At 39.1% G+C, this 21395-nt stretch overlaps 2 protein-coding genes across 3 annotated transcripts in view; one reads left to right on the top strand and one right to left on the bottom strand.

Annotated features, from left to right (window-relative positions):
* Positions 1-1074, top strand: part of LOC145989878 (developmentally-regulated GTP-binding protein 2) — a 32807-nt gene extending 31733 nt beyond the window's left edge. Inside the window, exon 8 of the mRNA XM_083125350.1 lies at positions 597-1074. Within this exon, the coding sequence (XP_082981476.1) occupies positions 597-683 (87 nt within the window). The 3' untranslated portion in view covers positions 684-1074. The remainder of the gene's footprint in view (positions 1-596) is intronic.
* A 336-nt stretch (positions 1075-1410) lies between these two features.
* Positions 1411-21395, bottom strand: part of LOC145989876 (AP-4 complex accessory subunit Tepsin-like) — a 33614-nt gene continuing 13629 nt past the window's right edge. The window contains exons 7-9 of one of the 2 annotated variants that reach the window (XM_083125348.1): positions 19362-19488; positions 4774-4884; positions 1411-1967 (exon numbers count right to left, since the gene is read on the bottom strand). In XM_083125348.1, coding sequence (XP_082981474.1) covers positions 1694-1967; positions 4774-4884; positions 19362-19488 — 512 coding nt within the window. In that variant the 3' untranslated portion in view covers positions 1411-1693. Of the gene's footprint in view, positions 1968-4773; positions 4885-19361; positions 19501-21395 lie in introns of both variants that reach the window. The other variant, XM_083125347.1, reaches the window with a different exon arrangement.

Below are 21395 nucleotides of genomic sequence, written 5' to 3'. Positions count from 1 at the left end.
AGGCCACGTACGAAACAAGATCGGAGGGCATGGCGGGCTCGGTCTCTAGTTGTGAGAAAGATGAGTGTGTGGTACGGCACTGTCACAGAGAATACAAGGAGAGGCAGCATGAAATCAGAGGATAAAAATTTGCAGCAGTTGTTCAGACGAAACTACACACATTAAAAAGATGCCGATAACTGACATTTGCAGTGTTCCATAATAAAAACAGAAAACAGTTCCTTCTGTAAACGTTTTCAGTTGCTACTGATTGGCTATGGAAAACAGAAAGAGGAAATGTTACATGCTTGTCCAGAAAGTATTTGTGTGGGAAGTGGGTGCTAATCCACAAAAAAGCTTACCACTTTGACAGAAATAGTCTGTATTACATACATCTTCTTCCTCAAAATATATACAATTACAGAATTTTAAAAATGATATCTGATTTGAAGTAATTCTCAGTTATATGTATTATTTTCTCTTCACCTCAGGTTAACACTAAAGTACTGTATTTTAAATTTATTTTGAATAATTATAACGTATCATGTTGTAAGTGATGCTAGAGATCTGAAAAATTGTATGCAAACTATGCTTAACTTCGGTTTCCTTCATTTCAGGGTACAAGTACCAAATATTCACCACAGCGTGTTGGCATTCATCATTTGATGAATGATGAAGATGTGATCCAGATTGTTAAGAAATGAATTCAGTTACTATGAGCATTACAACCAAAGTTAAGTTTACGAAGTGCTTTTTTTGTTTATATGCAAGGGATCTGGATTGACACCAAGTGATAATGAGAACTGCATTGAAAGATCAGGCAGGATGACAAAAATATTGGGTGCATGTAAAATGTTACTGCTGTTGGTCTCTGTGCCTTGATCACAATGCACAAATCAGGAACTTCATTTCAAATTTTGCTTTGGAATGAACGCCAACTTCTTGCAAAATTTAAAATTACAAAAATAATTAAATACATAACTAATTTCTTCATTGTTATGGTAACTTACAATTTGTTCTGTTTTGTTATGTATGAAGCAATTACCGTACGTACGGTGATAAAAATAAAGGAAAGTAAAGTTTTTGGCTCTCGTTTTTCATGTGTGTTCACTTTGGGTAAATCAGTATTGGCTTAAAAATAAAGCAATTCTTTCTTACTTACCAAATACAACAGCCAGCCTTGTGGCGGAGTGGTTAGCACATAACACTGATGCCAGAGGTCCCAGGTTCGAATCCTGGCCTGGCCATGGATGTTTGCGAGTGTCCATTCATCACCATCTTCGCAATTTAGCCAAAAGTGGCACAAAAAGCAAATCAATCAAAACCAAACAACAATACTCTTTCCGAGACTTACTGTGAGCGAAGAATATTTTTCTTATCACCTGGAAGGTAAAAAACTATTTGCTTCAAATGTACAATAAAATCCAAATATTTTAAATTATATATTTTTTATAATGCATAGAAATAGTATTGAAAAATTCTGTACAAAATATAATATTTATCACAAAATAAATTATCACACACGTACTACCTTTTCCTCTCTCCATGATGACTGTTAAGGAGAAAAGTTCAATTTTAAAAACTGCCTGGAGTGGTTCCTAATAACACTACAACTGTCAAAAGTTGTTTGCTTGAACCAAAATTGTATCAAAATTGAGAGCAACTAGTCACCTTTCCATAAACACATGTAAATATGCTAAAATGAAAATGTACATCATCCCTGCTGTTGATAACTTGATTGTAACTTGTCTAGAATTAAAATCACTTTGTGCGCTTTGATTTTAGTGGACTCGGTTACGTTGTCAGATTTCCTGAGTTGATCCAAGCCTTTCGATAAAATCTGAGACATCATTGGTAGTGCCACATGATCAGTCCTCAAGAAACACTCGATCAACAACAAAGCTCGTATTAAAGTTGCTTCTGAAGATTCCGGGTTAAGAAGTCCTGACACCACATGAAGGATGTCTACACAATTCAGAGTTGAGCATCTGTAAAGCAGAAAGCAGATAATTAACTCAAACTTCGCAATGGTCAGAAATTGACCACTAGAAATACAGGGCTATTCCTGAGAGAAAGTGTGTGTGTTTCATATATACACATGTGGATTTTTCTCAACTATGTAGGAAACTGTTATGTGAATTGTGTTCTGTCAATACAACATTGAACCAAAAGTTTAAAAGATCAGTTTGATGAATACAGTGGAACCTCGATTTTATGTTTTTCAGGGGACCAAGCTGGAAAAACTTAAAATGCGGGAAAATCGAGGAAAGTTTTATAACATTTTGCTATGTTGGGACCATACATACTGTATTGTCCCCATAACTTTAATGTTCAATTTTTATTCATTCGACAATTTATGAATAAATTTCCATATGAAAAAGATGGATATCGTCCCCCTAAATTTAATGCTCAATTCTCCTAGGGCAGGGGTTCCCAAACTTTTCGTTTCAGGATTTTTCCGCGGCACCCAAGAAAGAAAGTAGGCCAATCCAACACTTGTAATTGTCAGTTAGCGTGGTTAGGTTGCTTACCTCGAGTTAAAAAGTAAACACATATTTCAATTTTAGAAATATTTTACACATAAAAAGCACTAAATAAGTACACATTTGTAATATGTGTCATTTCAGGTAAATTATTGGAACATTTCCCAGCACCCCTGTAAGTTATCCAGGGTGCCAAGGCACACACTTTGGGAACCACTGCCCTAGAGAATACCCTTGACAATTTGTGATGAAATGTCAATATGGAAAAATGGGATATTGATCCCTCTATCTTCAAAGCTCAATCCCCAACTCGAATACTGTATTTACTCATGTATAATGCTCACTCCCCATCCCCTCCAAAATAAAACTGTGGTGCATATTATGGATGGCCAACATGAAACCATGCATGTTTTCACTCTGCATATAAAAGTATATAACAACAGGCACAAATAGAAATTACCAGTTTGGGTTTCTTTAGTAATAGTTTTTAAAAAATACATATAAAAAGTGAAATGGTCATTTCCCATGATTTTTCACTTTGTACCGGAACATTTTGAAACATTGAGAAAAGTGGCACCATTCTCTCAGGATTCGACCATGCACATTCCAACAAACGGGATGTGTAATATCTGAATTTGCCATATGAAAAATAATAGAAAGTATCTTCCCGAGCATTGCAAATTTATAATGTAACTGCTGCTCCACTTGTGAAAAGCCCGTTTCGTGGATGGAGCTGACTTCAACTTTTCTTGATTCCTCCATTCTCTTACACTTGCCTCACCATGTGGAATTTTTGAGTCACAGCTCTATGGTCATTTTCCAGCATATATCGCATAACATCCAACTTGAGAACAGCAGTATAACTCGCCCTCTTTCACATTTTGATCTTGTTTTCTTCTACTTCAGAATAAACAAGGTGGATTGTACTGTACATTATATACAAGATATAATTTTGTGTCACTTTTTCTAATCAAAAAACAAGGTGCGCATTATATACACGTAGATATGGTACCCTCAAAAACGTAAGATTAATTATCAATATGCAAAAGCTGGATATTGTTCCTCAAAAGTAAAACTTTTTCCATTTTTATAAGTCCACTACACAAGCATGCTATTAATATTCAAGGATAACTAATATATTATGACACATTCAAGTTCTGAATCAAATATTCAGTCAAATTTCCACGAGAGGAAAGTCCCCTCAAAAGTAAATTCTATGGATGCAACCTGCATCCTGGAACTTGCTAGGTACACCCATGGTTTATTTTACTTTGCTTTTCTGCCACATTTTGTTAATTTCGAAGATGAAGATGAGTGATAATGTAGTGAAGGGACACTCACAAAGAATGCCCAGGCCAGGATTTGAACCCAGGAACCATTGCACCATAGCATGCTGTGCTAACCACTGTGCCACAGATGTTGGCTCACCCTTGGTTTAACCTCATTGACTGAAACCAATAACAATCTGTCATACAGAGCAACCAGAAACAAAAGCCTTCCCGCATCTTCCCCTCCATGCTTGAGCATGATGAGCAGAACATGCGGTTATGTCCAGGTCTTTTTGCCTGTGGTTCCACTATATTATCTTTGTTCTGCTTAGGTCTGGTTGAGATTAAGTGTGAAAACAATGCACTCAATTATTACAAACTGCTAATACAGTATGCCTGTTGGCTCCTGTTTTCTTGTGAAAACAGTCCAGGAACATACGTATCCCCATTCCCCGTTAATGATGTCCATGTTTATAGTGACTACAAAGATCTGCAAATAATGAATTACTGTATTGGCTGGAATATAAGCCGAGGGAAGAAAAGATAATACCGGTAACCATTTACCGGCAGATACAGGGGAAGAACGAACACAATCTTAATAAAATCAAAGAGTACGTTATCAAGAATGCTGACACTTTTTTGAATGTCCAGTTAGAAACAACAATGCTATTGTTCCAGTTAAAAACAACAATGCTATTGTTGGATAACATTATGGTATCTACAATGCAGCCAATTTCTACAATGCTATTGTTGCATTATCATTATTACAAAATAAGAAATCAGCACATTTTTAACAGTATATGATTTGACGAAATATCATAATTTTTTTAAGTTGCGAATATAAGATGCATCCTAATTTTTCACAATTGAAATTTGGATAAAATGTGTGGCTTATATTCGGGCCAATATGGTATTTATAGCATTGCTCTTGTATAAATTTTCTGTAGTATTTACCATTTATCAAAATATGAAAATATACATTTATGTGAATGAAACATCCAACTCTTTACATAATAAATGTGAAATATACATCTAGAACTTACTTCTTAAATGTTTCCACTAGTTTTTGACGGGGCACCGGTAATGCACCCTCACTGCAGAATTCCAACACGATGTCCCTCTCTGTTGACATTTCTTTCATATCTCTGTCAGACCTGAAAGAAACGATAATATTCTGTCAGCTGGTCATAAACTAATTCAGTAAAATTAAATAAAATCAACAGGATGGATATTATTAACATATTATATTATTTATTAGGATTCACCTGATACCACTCTGTATGGATACCAATGCTCAAATCCAGAGTTTGTTTTATGTTCATTTTATGCACAGAGAGGCTAATCGGGACTGAATCTACAGTTTATAGTGGAATCCAAACCCTATGTGCCTTAAGCAGGTACTAAAATGGGACCCCTTTATTCAAAGTATTTGTATTTGTTATTTCTTCCACTTTTGGTTAATCACAAAGATGAGGATGAGTGATGATGTAATGACTGATGAAAGAACACCCATATCCAGACTGGGGCTTGAACTTGGGACCCTTGCAAGCTGTGCAAATCACTCTGCCACAGATAAAGTATAAAATATACAGGGTGTGGCATTTAACATTTTCCACTTTCAAAATACCATAACTGATTTATTGTACAAAGAAATTACATGAAATGAACAATGTTAGGCATGTTATAGTCTTGGATTTACAGTTCAGACCTTATGTTTTAAATATTACGTCCTTGAGATGTCCTCCATTAGCATCAAAGCATTGTTGCAATCTTCCTTGTACACTGGCAATTACTCGCTGCAGTGTGTCTGGAGTAACATCAGCAATTTCCTCTAATATTACATTTTTGAGACTGTTGAGATCAGGGAGGGTACGAGCACAGGCCCGTAGTCAGGCAGGGGCCAGGGGGGCTCAGCCCCCCTGGAACTACCGTGAGCCCCCTCCCCCCAGCACTCAGGTCAGCCCCCTTGACATTAGGTGAAACTATTTTGTGTAATTTGTTTGCAGTGAAGAGTGAAAATGTGGACAGCAGATATTATTTTGCTCACAACTTTTGTGAAGGATAAATTCAGGGAGCATGAACAGCAGCTATTACATTCATTCATCTTATTTATAAGAAGTCTAAGTAGCGGCAAGAATTTAGGAGATTCGTTTCTCTAGACTTTAGAAAGCTCTTTCACAGGAGAGCTTGTTTATCTGTACCTTTGTTGCCCCTGTTATGACCTCCCGTTTATACCGAAATCTGCGACTTTGATGTCATTATGCAAATTCCCTGGGTGACGTGTGGTCAGAACCCTGAGTCAGGGCTGGCGGAAAGGGGGAGTTTGAACCGTGCCACCACCCAGAATTTTCAAATTTTCAGGGTGGCAAAAATTTGAAGAGAAGAAAAAAATAACTTTGAAGTTAATATATGCCAACCCACCATTTTGAAGGAACATATCAGTAGTCTCACTTTAAAACCACTGAGTGCCACAAGGTGAGAAAGCAGATTCGATGCCTTAACTCCGTTGATATATCAAGTGGGAGAGGTCTATGATTCGCTCCTTCAAATAAGTGGCGACAATAAAACTGTCCAAATGGTCGTACATGAGGCTCAGTTTATTGCAAACCAGTTGTGTGGTTTTACATTCCTTTGCTCACTAGTTATCTGGTATGACTTTTTACTCCATGTAATGTAATGAGCAAATGTCTTCAAAACATTAATCTACGATGTGTTAGATGATTTCTTGAAACGTATCAGCTCTTTGAAAAAAGCAGGAGTGACGAAAAAATTCCAAGTTTCTTACACGCCACTTGGCAGCCTGGCAGGGCCTCCCTCCCTCCATTCGTGGAGGCATAGGTGGGGGGGGGGGGCGACGGGTGAGTCCCGGTTGATGAGAAAGAATTGGCATCGAATTTAGGTATAGAGGATCCAAAGATAGGCAACACTGTACAGGGCCGAAATAGAAAAAAGAAGCAGTTTCAGTATGATGAATGTGTTGAAGATCCACAAAAATGGTACAAAGTTAATTTTTATTACCAGGCCCTAGACGATTATTTTAGCTGGCTATAATAAAACAATTACACCAAAGGAGACTTTAAACTGATAAAGGTCATGATTTTGCACCTAATGTGAATATTGCACTTGGAATTTTATTAACTTTGTCGGTAACCGTGGCAAATGGCGAACAAAGTTTTTCTTCGGAAATTAAGGCTAATGTAATGGGGACTGTTTGTAGTTACTAATATCTTTGGCACTCCAAAGTTAAGATACTAAATTCTTCATTTCATCTGGGATAGTAAGAAGCTTCTTTTGGAAATTTATATTGATCCTGATTCAGGGCATGTAACTCCTATTTCTCAACTTTTTAACTCACCAGCCAGAAAGTGGTTACAGATTTGGATTCTCTTTCAGAACCTGTTCCTCTCAGTATATGCGTATGGGATAGCAAATGCGAATTTTAATATTTTCTGAATTTCCAAGTGTCTTCTCTCCTACTGGAAAATTTATGAATCCCACATTGAAAATAACTTTTAACTGTTCCTAAAACTAGTTGCTTATGTTAATATACTTGCCTTTCTCCATTAAGGTAATATGTGCCAGTTGTTGACACCACAGATATTAAATTTCTGGAAGATCGGAGCTCGGATCTGCTGCCTTTTGGGATCTGACCCGGCATTTCCCGTGAAGACCTGTTCGGGGGCGCCAAATCTCACTGGGAAACTTTACCTTAGTCCGGATACCGAAGTCCCCTTTCTAGGTGCCAAGCTAAACGGTTCGATTCCAGGGTACGTGTGACGGGATCGGTTTTCACCCCCGGCGCATAGCCGACCCATGCATAAAGTGATGTTGAATAATTAATAATAATACCGACATAGATAATAATAATAATTGATGTTAGCCCTACGTCCAACGGAAATGCTTCGCTGACTTATCGTTGAACAAAATATTAATACCAGAGTTATGAGGATTAGTATACTATACGTTTAGAATCCAAGATACTTAGCTTTCATCTGCGCACGCTCATTGATTTCTGCCAACGAGCATAACACGTAATCTTTTATATTTTGCAATTTATTAAAACATTAAATAATTATTGTAGAATTTTGACAAATGCACCTTGGAACTTCAATAACATTAGGCAGGGCACGCAACTCGTGCAACATAAATATCAAATGCAAGGCACATACATATTTACAGAATGAAAAATGAAAACACTGATTATTCATTAAATTAGGCACACACAGGAGATGTACTATGTAGATTTTCAGCGAAAAATGCAGGCTCGACCAGGACTCGAACCCGGGTCTCTGGCAATCCGTGCCATTGCTCTACCACTGAGCTAACGAGTCAGCCTGGCTTCCCCTGCATTTTCGCTGGCGCTGTTTTACCTGTGTGAAATCATCTCTGCAAGTGCTACAGCAATGGGATCTGTTGCCTTTGAAACACTATAGACGTCGAAGTTGCCTGGTTCCTCCCAGGAGCTACTTGGGGGGGGGGGCAAAAATACCTCTCCCCCTTGATGATGAGTGGGGGCACCTCTCCGATTACAACGTCCTTGACGCCTGTGAAGTGAAGTGAGGTGGAGTGATTATTTCAAGATCTGGATGTCTGTTTTTTCGTATGACTGTACATCTTTGGGGCACAACAATTCGGAAGTAATAATTGGGCATTGTTGACAAATAAATCAGTATCTTAGTAACTGCGTTCACATACTTATCAATTGCTGATTGCGTGAGTACCTGTAAGACCTTAGAACTAGGTAAAATTAAATTCTCACTGTGCGAATTAAGCATCCTGCTTTTTTGGGGTGGGGGAGGGGGAATGCCCACTCTTTGGCATATGTGTATTTTCATTTTGAAACTGTTTCTTTTTGGGTTACTTGAATTTGAATTTATGTTTCAAGTCCACTTTATGTGCAATGTACCTCCATTTTTTGGTTACGTACATTTGCATAATATATTACCAGTGAGTAACTTAAACAATTCCCTTGCAGTTCAAAGCACTTTCTGACCTAGGTCATGAAATCCTATGATAATACAAGGTAACCAAAGAAGTTCTTGCCCTTTTTGACGTCCCATTAATCATGCACTCACAGAGAGGAAACGAAATGACGCACGTGCCTGCCAAGCGATCGGGAGTTAGTCTGACCATCGACTGTCAGTAATACAGGCACGTTGCACACACACAACAGTCATAGCTCGTCCAGTGTCGAAGAGAAATGGAGGTATCGAAGCAGCTTGTTTGCGAGTGTTTGTTGTATGACTTTAAAAGTGGGCCTGTCAGCTGCCGCATTTGCCAGGCATTTGGGTTGAATGACGTGAACGAACGCACTGCCAGGCATTGGTTCCAGAAATTCCGTTCGGGAGATGTGAGCCTTTCGGATGAACCTTGCAGTGGACGACCACATGTATTGGATGACGAGGCCCTGAAAGCAGCCATCGAGGACAGTGGTCTAACATGTGATGAACTTGCAGAAAGGTTCCATGTTTCCGCTGGAACAGTCAGACTGCACCTGCATGGGATAGGGAAGTCATACAAGTTAAGCAAGTAGGTACCCCACACATTGTCGGCAGCCAACAAGGAACAACGAGTGACAGCCTGTTTGTTCTTGCTCACTCGGCACCTGAACACACCCATATTTGATCGCTTGCTCACTGGTGACAAAAAGTGGGTCCTCTATGACACTCCCAAGCGTACCAGACATTGGTTGTCACCACGTGACCCTGTTCCTCACACCTCAAAACCACCTCTGTACCCACGAAAGGTTATGCTCTCTGTATGGTGGAATTGTCGGCAAGTGGTGCATTATGAGCTCCTTTTACCTGGTCAGACCATCACTGCTGACCTTCTCTCAGCTGTTGCAAAGGGTGCACTGTGCATTGCGGCAGAAGGAGCCGGCAAGGGTGTACTGTTCCTGCACAACAATGCCAAGCCACATGTGGCAAAGAGGACCCGGGAGACCCTTCAGCAACTTGAGTGGGAGACACTGTGCCATCCACCATATTCACCTGACCTTGCACCAACAGATTACCACTTGTTTCATTCCATTGACAACCACCTCCGTGGGAGATCCTTCACAAACGAGGGAGACCTATGGAACGCACTCACGGACTTCTTTGCATCCAAGCCCGCCGAGTTTTATCACCAGGGTATTGTGCAGCTGCAGGAACGTTGGCAAAAGGTGTTAGATGCTGATGGAGATTACTTCGAAACCTAAAGGTACGTACCGTCCACTGTATTGCTCTTTGTTTATCACTGCTCTAAAACAGCAAGAACTTTTTTGGTTACCTTGTATTTACACGTAATTTAGAAACAGTATCCACTTCAAACTGTAGGTTCAGTCCCGATTAACCTATCTGTTCACAAACTGGGCTTTAAACAACAATCCAATCAACTAGTAACATCGAAAACTTGACCAACTTTCTATTGCCAAGTTCAAATTTAACATCCATCTAACTTACCTACGTGTTTCTTGTGAGGACTTCAACACATGTAAAATATCAGCACTATGCCATGAAAACTTAAGTGGAAAGCAGTCTGATGTTGTCTCTGTCGGTAGGTCAGTTGCAGAATAGCGTCCTTCTTTAATCCACAAGGCTGCATACTTTTCGGTAGGGAAATCTTTGATGGTTGGACCGATAATGGACATGAATGATTTTTCAATTGTGATTGTTTCATAGTTAAGAAATGTTATATTATATGGTTTCAATCTCACTCATTGAGGGGCATAAAAGCATCCTAGGCAGTGATAAAAATATTTTACTTTTATAGGAGGAAATCCCCTGTAACGCTGCCCCCTTCCCCATTAATTCGCACACTGATTATTTCACTCGAGTTATATGCTTGACCTAATAAGTGCACTTTTGTAGTCTAGTGGATATAGTTGTCGAATGCATGTGTTGCTCTTATGCACTAGGTACTTTTAGGTGTTCTTGGATCATAGACTTCCTCAGCAAGTATGCAGAGATAAGGTGGCCTCGTGTCTTGCGACCCAAGAAATGCTAGAGTCGAGTAGATAAGGTTGTTCTATGTGCATCTTGTGCTTGTATGTAGGGTAGGTAGTTGGTTCTCAACACCGTAAGGTACAAGCGTCCTTGCATCCGTCTCCAACTGTAAACAACTACCCCCACAGATGGTAGAGACGTTGACGGCGTTGTGGGGCTTTCCACCAACATCTACCTGTACCAGTTTCTAGTTCTCTTATTTGCAGATGATCCAGTGAAAATGAAGCCAGTCTCATCAAAGTAACAAATAAAATGGAAGAAGTTCTACACAGTGGTTGTAAGGGAAGAAATGAAGGACAGAGGAGGTGAAGGAACTTATTTCATTATATAAAAAATGTAGATAGGAAAAATATAACAAGAAGAGATTGTGTGTATGTGTGTGTGTGTCTGTGTGTGTATATTAGATAACTGAATGAGAAAAATGAACAGAAATAATCCACTCTGTAGTTTCATATCGTTTCCCCAAAAAGAAGCAGTACACAGGAAGAAGTAGAATCATACATAATAATGGAGGGACAGAAAGATATAACAAGAGAAATTGAGAGAGAGAGAGAGAGAGACGATAGGTAACTTGGGGAGAAAATATTGTTCCCCTCTTCTTCTCCATCATCCTCTTTCTCCTCTGCCTGTTTCCTCTCAATCTTTTCTTTCTTTTTATATCGCAATCTAGACACACACACGCGCACACGTCAGTGGCGTATGCTGAGAATAAGACCTACAACTCTTTCCCTGCAATCTGAGGAGCAAAGCCGCACATAGCAACAGAGAGGGGGGCAAATCGAGTGGTCAGAGCGAAGCAGTACACGCTGCTGGTAGTCTTGCCATCGCTTCCCCCCTCCATGCAATCCCGTTTCTTCTCATTCGTTTATTGGTGGAGTTGCCTGGCGTCACTACTTGCACAGACACTTGTTTTCCTTTGCTTGCCCGAGATATACTCGGAACATGTCTTGCATTTAATCAATAAAGACTTTTCTGTCGGTTTTAGTAAATGAACTGCTGTCAAGGAGTGGATAGAGAATCTACTAGTGTTTCTTGTGCTTTGTGATTTAAGTTAGGAATATATTCGTATAAACAGAGTTTAAAAGGTAATATATAATATAATAATTGTGTGAACGAAGTGAATTGATAGATTAAGTGAAGATAAACTGATTAATATGATATAAGTGTTTAATATGGCTCGACGCCATTAAACAAAATGAATACCCAAGTAAGTGACACAGACACTTCGGAATGTATGGAAGTTTTGGTTCCTACTAGCGTAGCTAGTCAAGACAAAAGTGATGTCTCTCAGAAAAACCTGTCACAGGATACAGTAAATACACATCAAGTTAAAATATCTAAAGATCATGAAACAATTACATACAAAAATATCCAATTGGTGCCTTATGATATTTTTGTAAGAAGTGCAAATGAAATTAATGGAACAAATAGAAGAAATACTGGACAGCTACATATACTAAAATTAGGGAAAAAACTTCATGAAATCAAAATAGAAGGTCTAAAGACAATTGAGACCATGGGGAAAAATCTGGCGAAGTTGGAATTCAAATCTGCGAAAAATGCTAACAACTTTCTCTCTCATCCAGTTCTAATGAACAATAACTGGTTTTCTTATGTACCAGCACATAAAGTGAGGAGAATGGGTGTAATTAAGGGAATAGATACCTCATTTTCAGATGATGAGTTATTAGAAAACATAAAACCTAATGTTTTCAACGTACTCAAAGTGAGACGAATAATGAAATACAAAATTGACGAAAATGGAAGTCGAATTGCTGAGCCAACGCGATCAATAATATTGACATTTGATGCCCAAACCTTACCAGCATATGTAACTTTATATTATTTAAAGATTGATGTAGAGCATTACATTCCCATGGTAAAGCAATGCACAAACTGCTACTACACTGGTCGACCATTGCTCAGGAACAAACACGTTTTGACCAATAACTTTTGACTACGTGATCAGGGTGCAACAAGTGAACAATATATAAGCACATATCAGTTACGGTTTATTGAGAAAAGATGACGGGGATTCCCCATCAACCAAAGAAACAGGACGTCATAAAGCAAAACCAGCATAAGCGAAACGAAGTGAGGAAAGCACATGAATCACAATTTGGCATGTGTAGGGCAAGTCCAGAGGAAATCAGTATGGTGTGTGGCCACCGCGGGCTGCACAGCATGCTGCACACCTCTTTCGCATGCTGTCGATGAGAGCGTTCGTGAGCACGAGGGGTATATTGTCTTATTTTCTTGAAGTGCAGTTTTCAGCTCCTGGAGGATCCGGGGTGGGAGATTCCTTTGTGCAACCTGCCATCCGAGAGCATCTCACGCATGTTCGATGGGATTGAGATCTGGTGAAAATGCAGGCCAGTCCATGCGGGTGATGTTTTCTCTTTCCAGTGTCTTTGTCACTTGGACAGTTCTGTGTGGACGCGCATTATCATCCATGTAAAGAAAGTCAGGGCCCACTGCACCCCAAAAAAAAACGAACATAACCTTCCAGGATCTCGGTAGAATACCATGCTCCAGTAACGGATCCTGCGTCGAAGATGTGCAGTGGTGCTTTCCCAATTTTCATTATGCCCCCCCCCCCCCCTCCCTCCCACCTGTCACGTTCACAGATGTGCTGTGCATGATATCGTGTTCCACGTTCCCTTCACACCATTTGATGTCCAAAATCACTTGTCACTCAGTACAGCGATTCATCGGAGAACATCACATTTGCCCATCTGTCTTGGTCCCAGTTATGATGGTGCACACACGAGTGTAATCTGGCACGACGGTGAGCTAGTTAACTGGCTTTCGGGCATACAACCCACGACTATTCAGTCGTCGTGTAATGGTTTTTGGGGACACACGGACACCTGAAGCACTGACAAAGTCTTGAGCAATTTTGGCTGGAGTGGCAGATCGATTCCTTTTTGCCACCTGGACGATGTACCGATCCTGGCGAGCAGTTGTACACCTTCCATGACCTCCACCATGCATATGCAAAACTGTTCCTCAGGTACGAGTAGCTTTCTGAAGTCGGGAAATGACACTTTTCGATACCCCCATAACACGTGCCACTTCAGTGACACTTCGCCCTGACTCCAGCTGACCAACCACTCTGCCCGGTTGATAATCACTTAAATGTACTCTTCTTGCCATCTTCCTACACGCTTCTTCTGTTGCACTACCGTGTTTGACTGTCTCTAGTGGGTACCACCTCCTGCCACAGCACAGCAGTCTTTTCCTGATAACAATGCTCCAAGCGCATACGTTCCTTTCTGAATGGGCGCAACGATTCCTTGCTGCCCTCTACTGGTCTCTTTCAGGCAACAAACTGACACGGAGTTGTGTATGAAAAAGATATGGGTCAATATGTGTTTGTTCCTTAGCAATTGTCGACCAGTGTATTATGGGCATTTCAAATATAACTGTAAGAGTAAATTGAAGTGTAAACGTTGTAGGCAAAATCATGAATTCTCAAGCTGTAATAATAATGTCATATACATTCACTGTTCACAAGAACACTGGGCAACAGACAAGGACTGTCCAGAAAAACAGCGACAAAAGGATATAGTCAAGACTATGGTGCTTGAGGGCCTATCTTATTATGAAGCTGTGAAAAAATACCCAAAAGCTACTTTAACTACTGCATCAGTAGTACCGAGTGAGAACAGAATATACAACATGTCCTACGCATCAACATGCAAGGAAACAACACAGACCCAATATAATATTAATGCAAATACTTATAAACAAGAAATCCAATACCAAATGCTTCATCACCAACTGCCTAACAAAAGAGCTTTTAATTACGCTCAACAAGTGGATCGTAACCAGGAAACAACAAAGTTATCTCAGGGAAAACGTCCAAAATCATCAGAAACATCTCAAAATCGAGAACAAAAAGAAAGACAGAAACCAGCGACAATTGACAAAACAAAACCACATTGGAAAGAAAAGCAGCAGAGTGGTTCAATGAACTCGGCTTTACATCAAAAAGACAAATTACTTCCACTATCGCAGAAAATGCAAGCGAGTTAAGATTGTGGATCATCAATGAATGACCCTTTTTTAACAAATTTTTCTAAGTATCTAGCAGGAATATGCAACTTCGCCAATACCTCGTCATCACATAACATGAAACAGGATTGGTCTGTTGTAGCATCAAGTATAATAAATTATCTAATTCATCACTGCCAGGCAGGATAAAGAGAATTATACAATGGAATATTAGAAGCATAATTCCAAATATACACAGTCTAGAAAACATTATTCACTTTTACCCAGCAGACATTATATTAATTCAAGAAACGTGGTTGAAACCCGAATCAAAAATTAAAGCCTATGGATACGGGATAAGATACGACAGAGATGACGGATATGGTGGAGTGGCCATAGGGATTAAAAATAATTATAGGTATGAAGTAATACATTTAAGGAATATGCCTGATAATATTCAAATAGTTGGAGTAACAATAGATAGTACTACATTTGTTACACTATATAATCCACCTTCGTCTAAATTACTGTATTCGTTCTGGTGTAATCTCTTCCAACAACTTCCGGCAAATACTTCTATTATAATTGGAGGGGATATTAACGCACATCATCCATTGTGGGGTTGTTATGGTTCAGATATATCAGGGAAATCTCTGTGCAGATACATTCAAGAGTCAAATGTAACAATACTAAACGATGGCACTCCCACATATATCTCGAGACCAAATGAAAATCCTAGTGCCCCTGACATAACACTCGTGACAGAGAATATAGTTGCCGATATTAACTGGAGAGTTCTGGAAAATCCATATAATAGTAATCATCTTCCAATTTTGATATCATTTTATTCAAATATAGATACAACACTTATATCTAGTAATCTTCCGGAAAGACCAACAAGTCCATACTATTCTAAAAAATTAACTGGAACGAATTTTCAAGACAAATCAATTTCTCCACTGAGAATTACCAACAACAAAATTTAGGGAAAGATTACGAAAACTATACATCACTAATTAAAGAGAATTTGAACAGATCTACAATTCCCCGTCAACGTGACTCGAAAAGGAAGATTGCTCCGTGGTGGACGACAAACTGCCAGAAATTGATAAACGCTAGACAAAATGCATTCATCAAATATAAAGAAAACCCAACAATGAACCATTTCTTGAAGTACAAAGAAACAGCAGCCAAAACTCAAAGGTGCTTAAGGCAAATTAAGGCAGAGTTTTGGAAAAAGTTTCGTTCCTCATTAACAAATGAATCATCCTTAACCACAACGTGGAAAGTTATTAACAGAATGTCTAATGCCAATAATATTACTAGATATCATGGAGGCGACATAAGCAGTAAATGGATAACCGAATTTCATCAAACCCTAACACCAGACTGCAGCGACTGTGATTTTAATGCCATATTAAATTCAATGACTGAATTCACACCATCAACATTGGAATGTCCATATACCAGTGCAGAATTAAGAAAAGTTATAAGTATATATACACTTTCCTCCATATCCAGTTAAAGATACACGAATGTCAATGCCAAGTATGGTGAATAACATATTCATGGAATATGTACACACTGTAGTGCATGAAGATTTTTACATAGTATATACAGACGCATCAAAGTTCGCAACTGGTAACACTGAAGATGCAATATATTGCAATAATCTAATGGAATACAAAATCTACCTATTACCAGCAGAATTTTCAATATTCACGGCGGAAGCGTTTGCTATTCGTCAAGCATTGTTGTATATACAGGAGAAAAACCTGAAGAGGGTAGTGATCGCCACTGATTCAGCGTCAGTCTTACACTCCCTGGGATCGATAACAGCTGATTACTATGTAGACTGGTACATTGTTAACACAAAAATTTTGTATCACAAACTAACCAACTCAGGATACAGTACTTCTTTTGTCTGGACTCCTGGGCATACATCCATAGAAGGGAACCACATAGCAGAATCATTAGCCAAGTACGCAGCTGAAGAATCAAGTCACCGATCGCTTCGGATCAAATTTTCTGCAAAATCGCTAGAGCCGCATGCTAAAACAGAATTGTTGAAAAGTTGGCAGAAACAATGGACAATTACAGGGAAGACTAATGGGAAAAAATATTATTCAATTCAACCATTTATACCTAAAGAACCTTGGTATCAAGAAATTAACCTTTCAAGAAACTCTTTAACAAGTCTTCTTAGATGTCGGCTAAATTACACCCTAGCCCCTAAAGACCTGTATACTAGGAAGATTGTTCAATCCCCAATCTGTCAGTGTGATGCAACTGAAGGAACACCTGATCATATTATATTTGAATGTCATCTTAATGCAACTACGCGTGATTATTTCTTTAGAGACCTAAAAGAAGCAGGATATAATGTCCCATACGCCTTGTCAACACTTTTGAGGAACCCAACGAAGAAAATAATATATGTACTTAAAAACTATATTGTGAGAGAAAATATTATATTATAAAATTATGAAATTGTAAAATTATAAAATGTAAAACAAATGTAACTAGTGCATAGTAGCAAAGCTATAACCAAATATACATTTATAAAAAATACTTGGAACATCATATGCGCTGTATCATCATTAGAGCTAGGAACTTTCGGCTATGAAGGAAACATGTTTAGCAGAGTTGTAGTCGACGGTATATGCCATATGACTCTTACGTAACCTTACTCATTAGACTATACCTTCTGCTACAATGCGTTTCACTTTTACTTTCGTATCACACGTATCATCACTCGTATATTTATTTATGTAATTTGGCCTTTAGTGCAGTGAGCTTATTAGGATCAAATACTTCCCGTTTCCCGTGATCCTTTTAATGATTTGGTTTATTTTACTTCGCATTTCTGGTTACTTTTGAGTGATGATGTGATGAAATTGATGAAGAGAAACTTGCAAAGTACACACATGCCTAAGTCAGAATTCGAAGCCGGGACCCCTGGCATGGCTGTGGCCACCACTTAACCACGGAGCCCAGCTCCCCTCAATGTATAGGAAGGCTCCCCTGATATGTTAAGAAGGGGGCGGGAGTGTTGGTATGAATACACGATGACATCGTATGACCGCATCTGCGTCAAAGTTGAACAGCTTCCAAGTTTTGGGAACGAAGGGGAGTTTTATTGTTTCAGCCGGGGAGTGGAATGTACACTATAGGCACTATGGTTGTTTGATTTGTTGTTTTAAGTCCTCTTTATGCACAGTAAGGCTAATTGGGACTGGACCTACAGTTTAAAGTGGGATCCGAACCACTTGTGCCTCCACCTGGTATCGAACCCGGGACCCCTTCATTACAAGGTGAAGACACTAACACTGCGCCATCGAGGAGGCCCTACTACAGGCACTATGATTGAATATTGTCCATCTTTTCTTGGGTGATATAAATATCTGTATCATCAAACGTAGTATGGAGTGTATAGTAAGGGATGATTTCAGTAGCAGCCAATTAACACTTCAAGCGATATTTTAAAAGATCTAGAAAAATGTACCATTTGCGTGATATTTCTAAACTTTATGTAACTTAATGACCCCCCTAGCCCTACCTTCATTTAACACTGTTCAACTTTTGAAAAACGGACTTGATTTACAAAGCCCCCCCCCCCCCCCCCGATAACCCGTGAGACCCCTGGAGATAAATTCTGGCTACAGGCCTGTATGAGCATAGACCTTAGTCTACAGGTACCCCCCAAAAAGAAGTCTGGTGAAGTGAGGTCATGGATACAGAGGGCCACCGAATGTCACTCACCTGGAGAGAAGTTGCCCAGGGAAAGCAGTCCGTAACATATTCATCGACAGATGTACTGTATGTGATGTGCCTCCATCCTGTCTCCATGTTCGAGTTACGACGTGACACCTCAGGTAGGAAGAAGGTTGTTAGCATGGTGTTGTAACCGCAGCACCATTATCGACCTTGAAAAAGTAGGGGCTGGTAATTCCCTGCCACTGCAATGGCACACCAGACTATGACCTTAGGACTGTGTAGTGGCTGCAAGATTCTGCATGAATTTCAATCAGCCCAATATTGAAAGTTTTGCTTAACTGCCGTTAAATGTTTAATGCACATTCACTCCCTGATCTCAACAGCCTACTAAATGTGATTCATAATATAGGTCTGAACTGTAAATCCAAGACTATAACATGCCTTACATTGTTCATTTCATGTAATTTCTTTGTACAATAAATCAGTTATGGTATTTTGAAAATGAGAAACGTTAAATTCTGCACCCTGTAGATGGATTGATATGAATTTTTTTGCTGATAATGATAAATTTACTTCCAATAGATTTGCCTTGGTTAAGCTGGTGATTCCAGAAATCAGAAATATTCATTTATGAGGGGTTCAGAACACAAGGGGTGTAACTCACTTTTTGTGGAAATGGAGTTACACGTATAACTTAGAACTCTGAAGTATCAACATTTCAATCCTGTATCCCGTAAGTTTCAAATTCTTGTTCATGTAAGCACCACTATGTTTATGCTCAACAGCTAAACATAGTACTAAGTTATTTAAATGTGTCTTTTCCTCAAAACTGTCTTGAATGGAGTTACGGCACTTTTGCTCTGAACCCCTCATATGTTAAGGAAAGTAAACAAACATAATAAGTCTTCCTTTGATATTAAGAAAAAACATACCCTTGTCCATCAACCGATTTTTCAGTTTCAGATGTTATACTGCAGTGGCCAGGTAGGTTGTCTTGTTCAGCCATATCTTGTGACTGCAACACATCTTCATCAGAATCCCAGCCACCACCTGCTCGTCCTGGAATATGAGCTGCAAATACACAGTTTCCTTACTGGACCAAAGCAAAAGATCGCTAACATTTAATCAGACAAATCTATTAACTGACAGAAGATGCATATCAAATAACAAATTGAAAAGAGTCAAACTTATCTACATGCATCCAACCTAACCCCCCCCCCCTTTCCCAATTGTTTACAAAGCCCATTTTCGCACTAAATTTACCCTTTTAGCCCTGAAAGATGATCCCCAGATGAAACATTCTGGAGAAACCTCTGGAAAGAATAAATAATGTAAGGAAACTAATAGGAACTGCTGTGACAAGGATAAAAAGAAAAAAATGGATCATTGCATTAAATTAAGAAATTTAGGGTCAGTGATTGATTTTTTATAGCTGCAGCCAATAGAAAGAAAGAAATACATACATTATAAATTAAGAACTTATATGTATACCCTGTCCTGGGAATCTCTAGAGCGAGCGAACAAAAAAAAAAAGTCTCTGCGCAAGTAGTGACTTCAGACGGCATGTGAGAGGAAATGGGATTACGATGGAGGGGTAAAAGTGATTCAGTTACCAGCTGTTTGCAGCAGCGTGCACTGCTTCACTTGCTTTCTTTCCTTCTGTACCATTATACACAGTCCACAGATTCGCAGGATAGAGTATAATTAGCACTCTTGCTTTTGGTGTGAGATGTCTTGGATTTGATTCCTAGTGGGATCTCCAAAATTCTTGAAACAATAGGACACTCCAGCCTACAGTCAGAAAATATGAGCAAGGAGATTGGATCCATGAAATGACAAACATTTGTTGACACACAGTGTTCAAATGAATGTTCCAAATATGCAGCTCTTCTTTTTTTCTCATTATTGACTTTTTATGTTTAGACAAAGTTATTTAAGTTTCATAGGGTCACACAGTTACAGAAACAATTGTTTTACTAGAGTACTATAGGGTTTTGTATGCACTAAGTTTTCCTTCCAATTCCCAGAAATAAATTCCCTTCTATGTTGAAGGTTGCCTTGATATAGTATGTTACGTGTATGTACAAGGGTTTCTTTGAAGATAATGTGATTGCGATAAAATGAGAGGGGTTTGAGATTAAAGGGAGATATAAAAAGGCCCCTATGGAAAAAAAATGGAGGATATTTTGTTAATTGACTGATTGGGTTTGTTTTACTTCACTTTTCTGCCACTTTTGGAAAATCGTGTAGATGAGGATGAGTGATGATAAACGTGGGACCCCTAGGATCATAGTGTACTATGCTAACAACTCTGCCACAGATATTTGCTTGTATATATATTTTGTACTTCAATTATAAGGTGACAAGATTTATAAAACAACAAAACAGAACATTTTTCAGGAAAAATGGGACAAGATGGGGACCGAAAAATGTACACATTTTAATATACGAGGCACATCCAGAAAGTAAGTTTCCCTATTTTTTTTAAAAAAAACAACAGTTTCAGGAAACCATTTATTGGCAACAGGTACAGCAAAGGTTCAACATAGCAACCACCAGAATTGAGACACTTGTCGTATCAACTTTTGGATCCCACTGTCGTAGAACTCTGCTGCCTGTGAATGGAACCAGCGTGTGACAGACGTCTTCAGCTCTTCGTCGTTGCCAAAACGCTCACCGGAGGACAGGTATTTCTTGAGGTGCAAGAAAACGTGAAAATCGCTGGGAGCCTGATCAGGACTGTAAGGTGGATGATCAAACAACTCCCAGCCAAATTCCGTCAAAACAGCTGCTGTGCACCGAGCCGTATGTGGACGAGCATTGTCATGGAGGAGCACAACACCTGCAGTAAGCATGCCATGCCTCTTGTTTTGAATGGCACGTCGCAATTTCCTTAGTGTTTCACAGTAATGGTCAGCGTTCACCGTTTCACCTCTGGGGAGAAAGTCAATGAGCAAAATTCCCTT

This window comes from Lepisma saccharinum, chromosome 7, assembly GCF_977018435.1.
Source record: "Lepisma saccharinum chromosome 7, izLepSacc3.1, whole genome shotgun sequence".
Classification (NCBI taxonomy): Eukaryota; Metazoa; Arthropoda; class Insecta; order Zygentoma; family Lepismatidae; genus Lepisma; species Lepisma saccharinum.
This window is presented reverse-complemented; position numbering and strand designations above follow the sequence as displayed.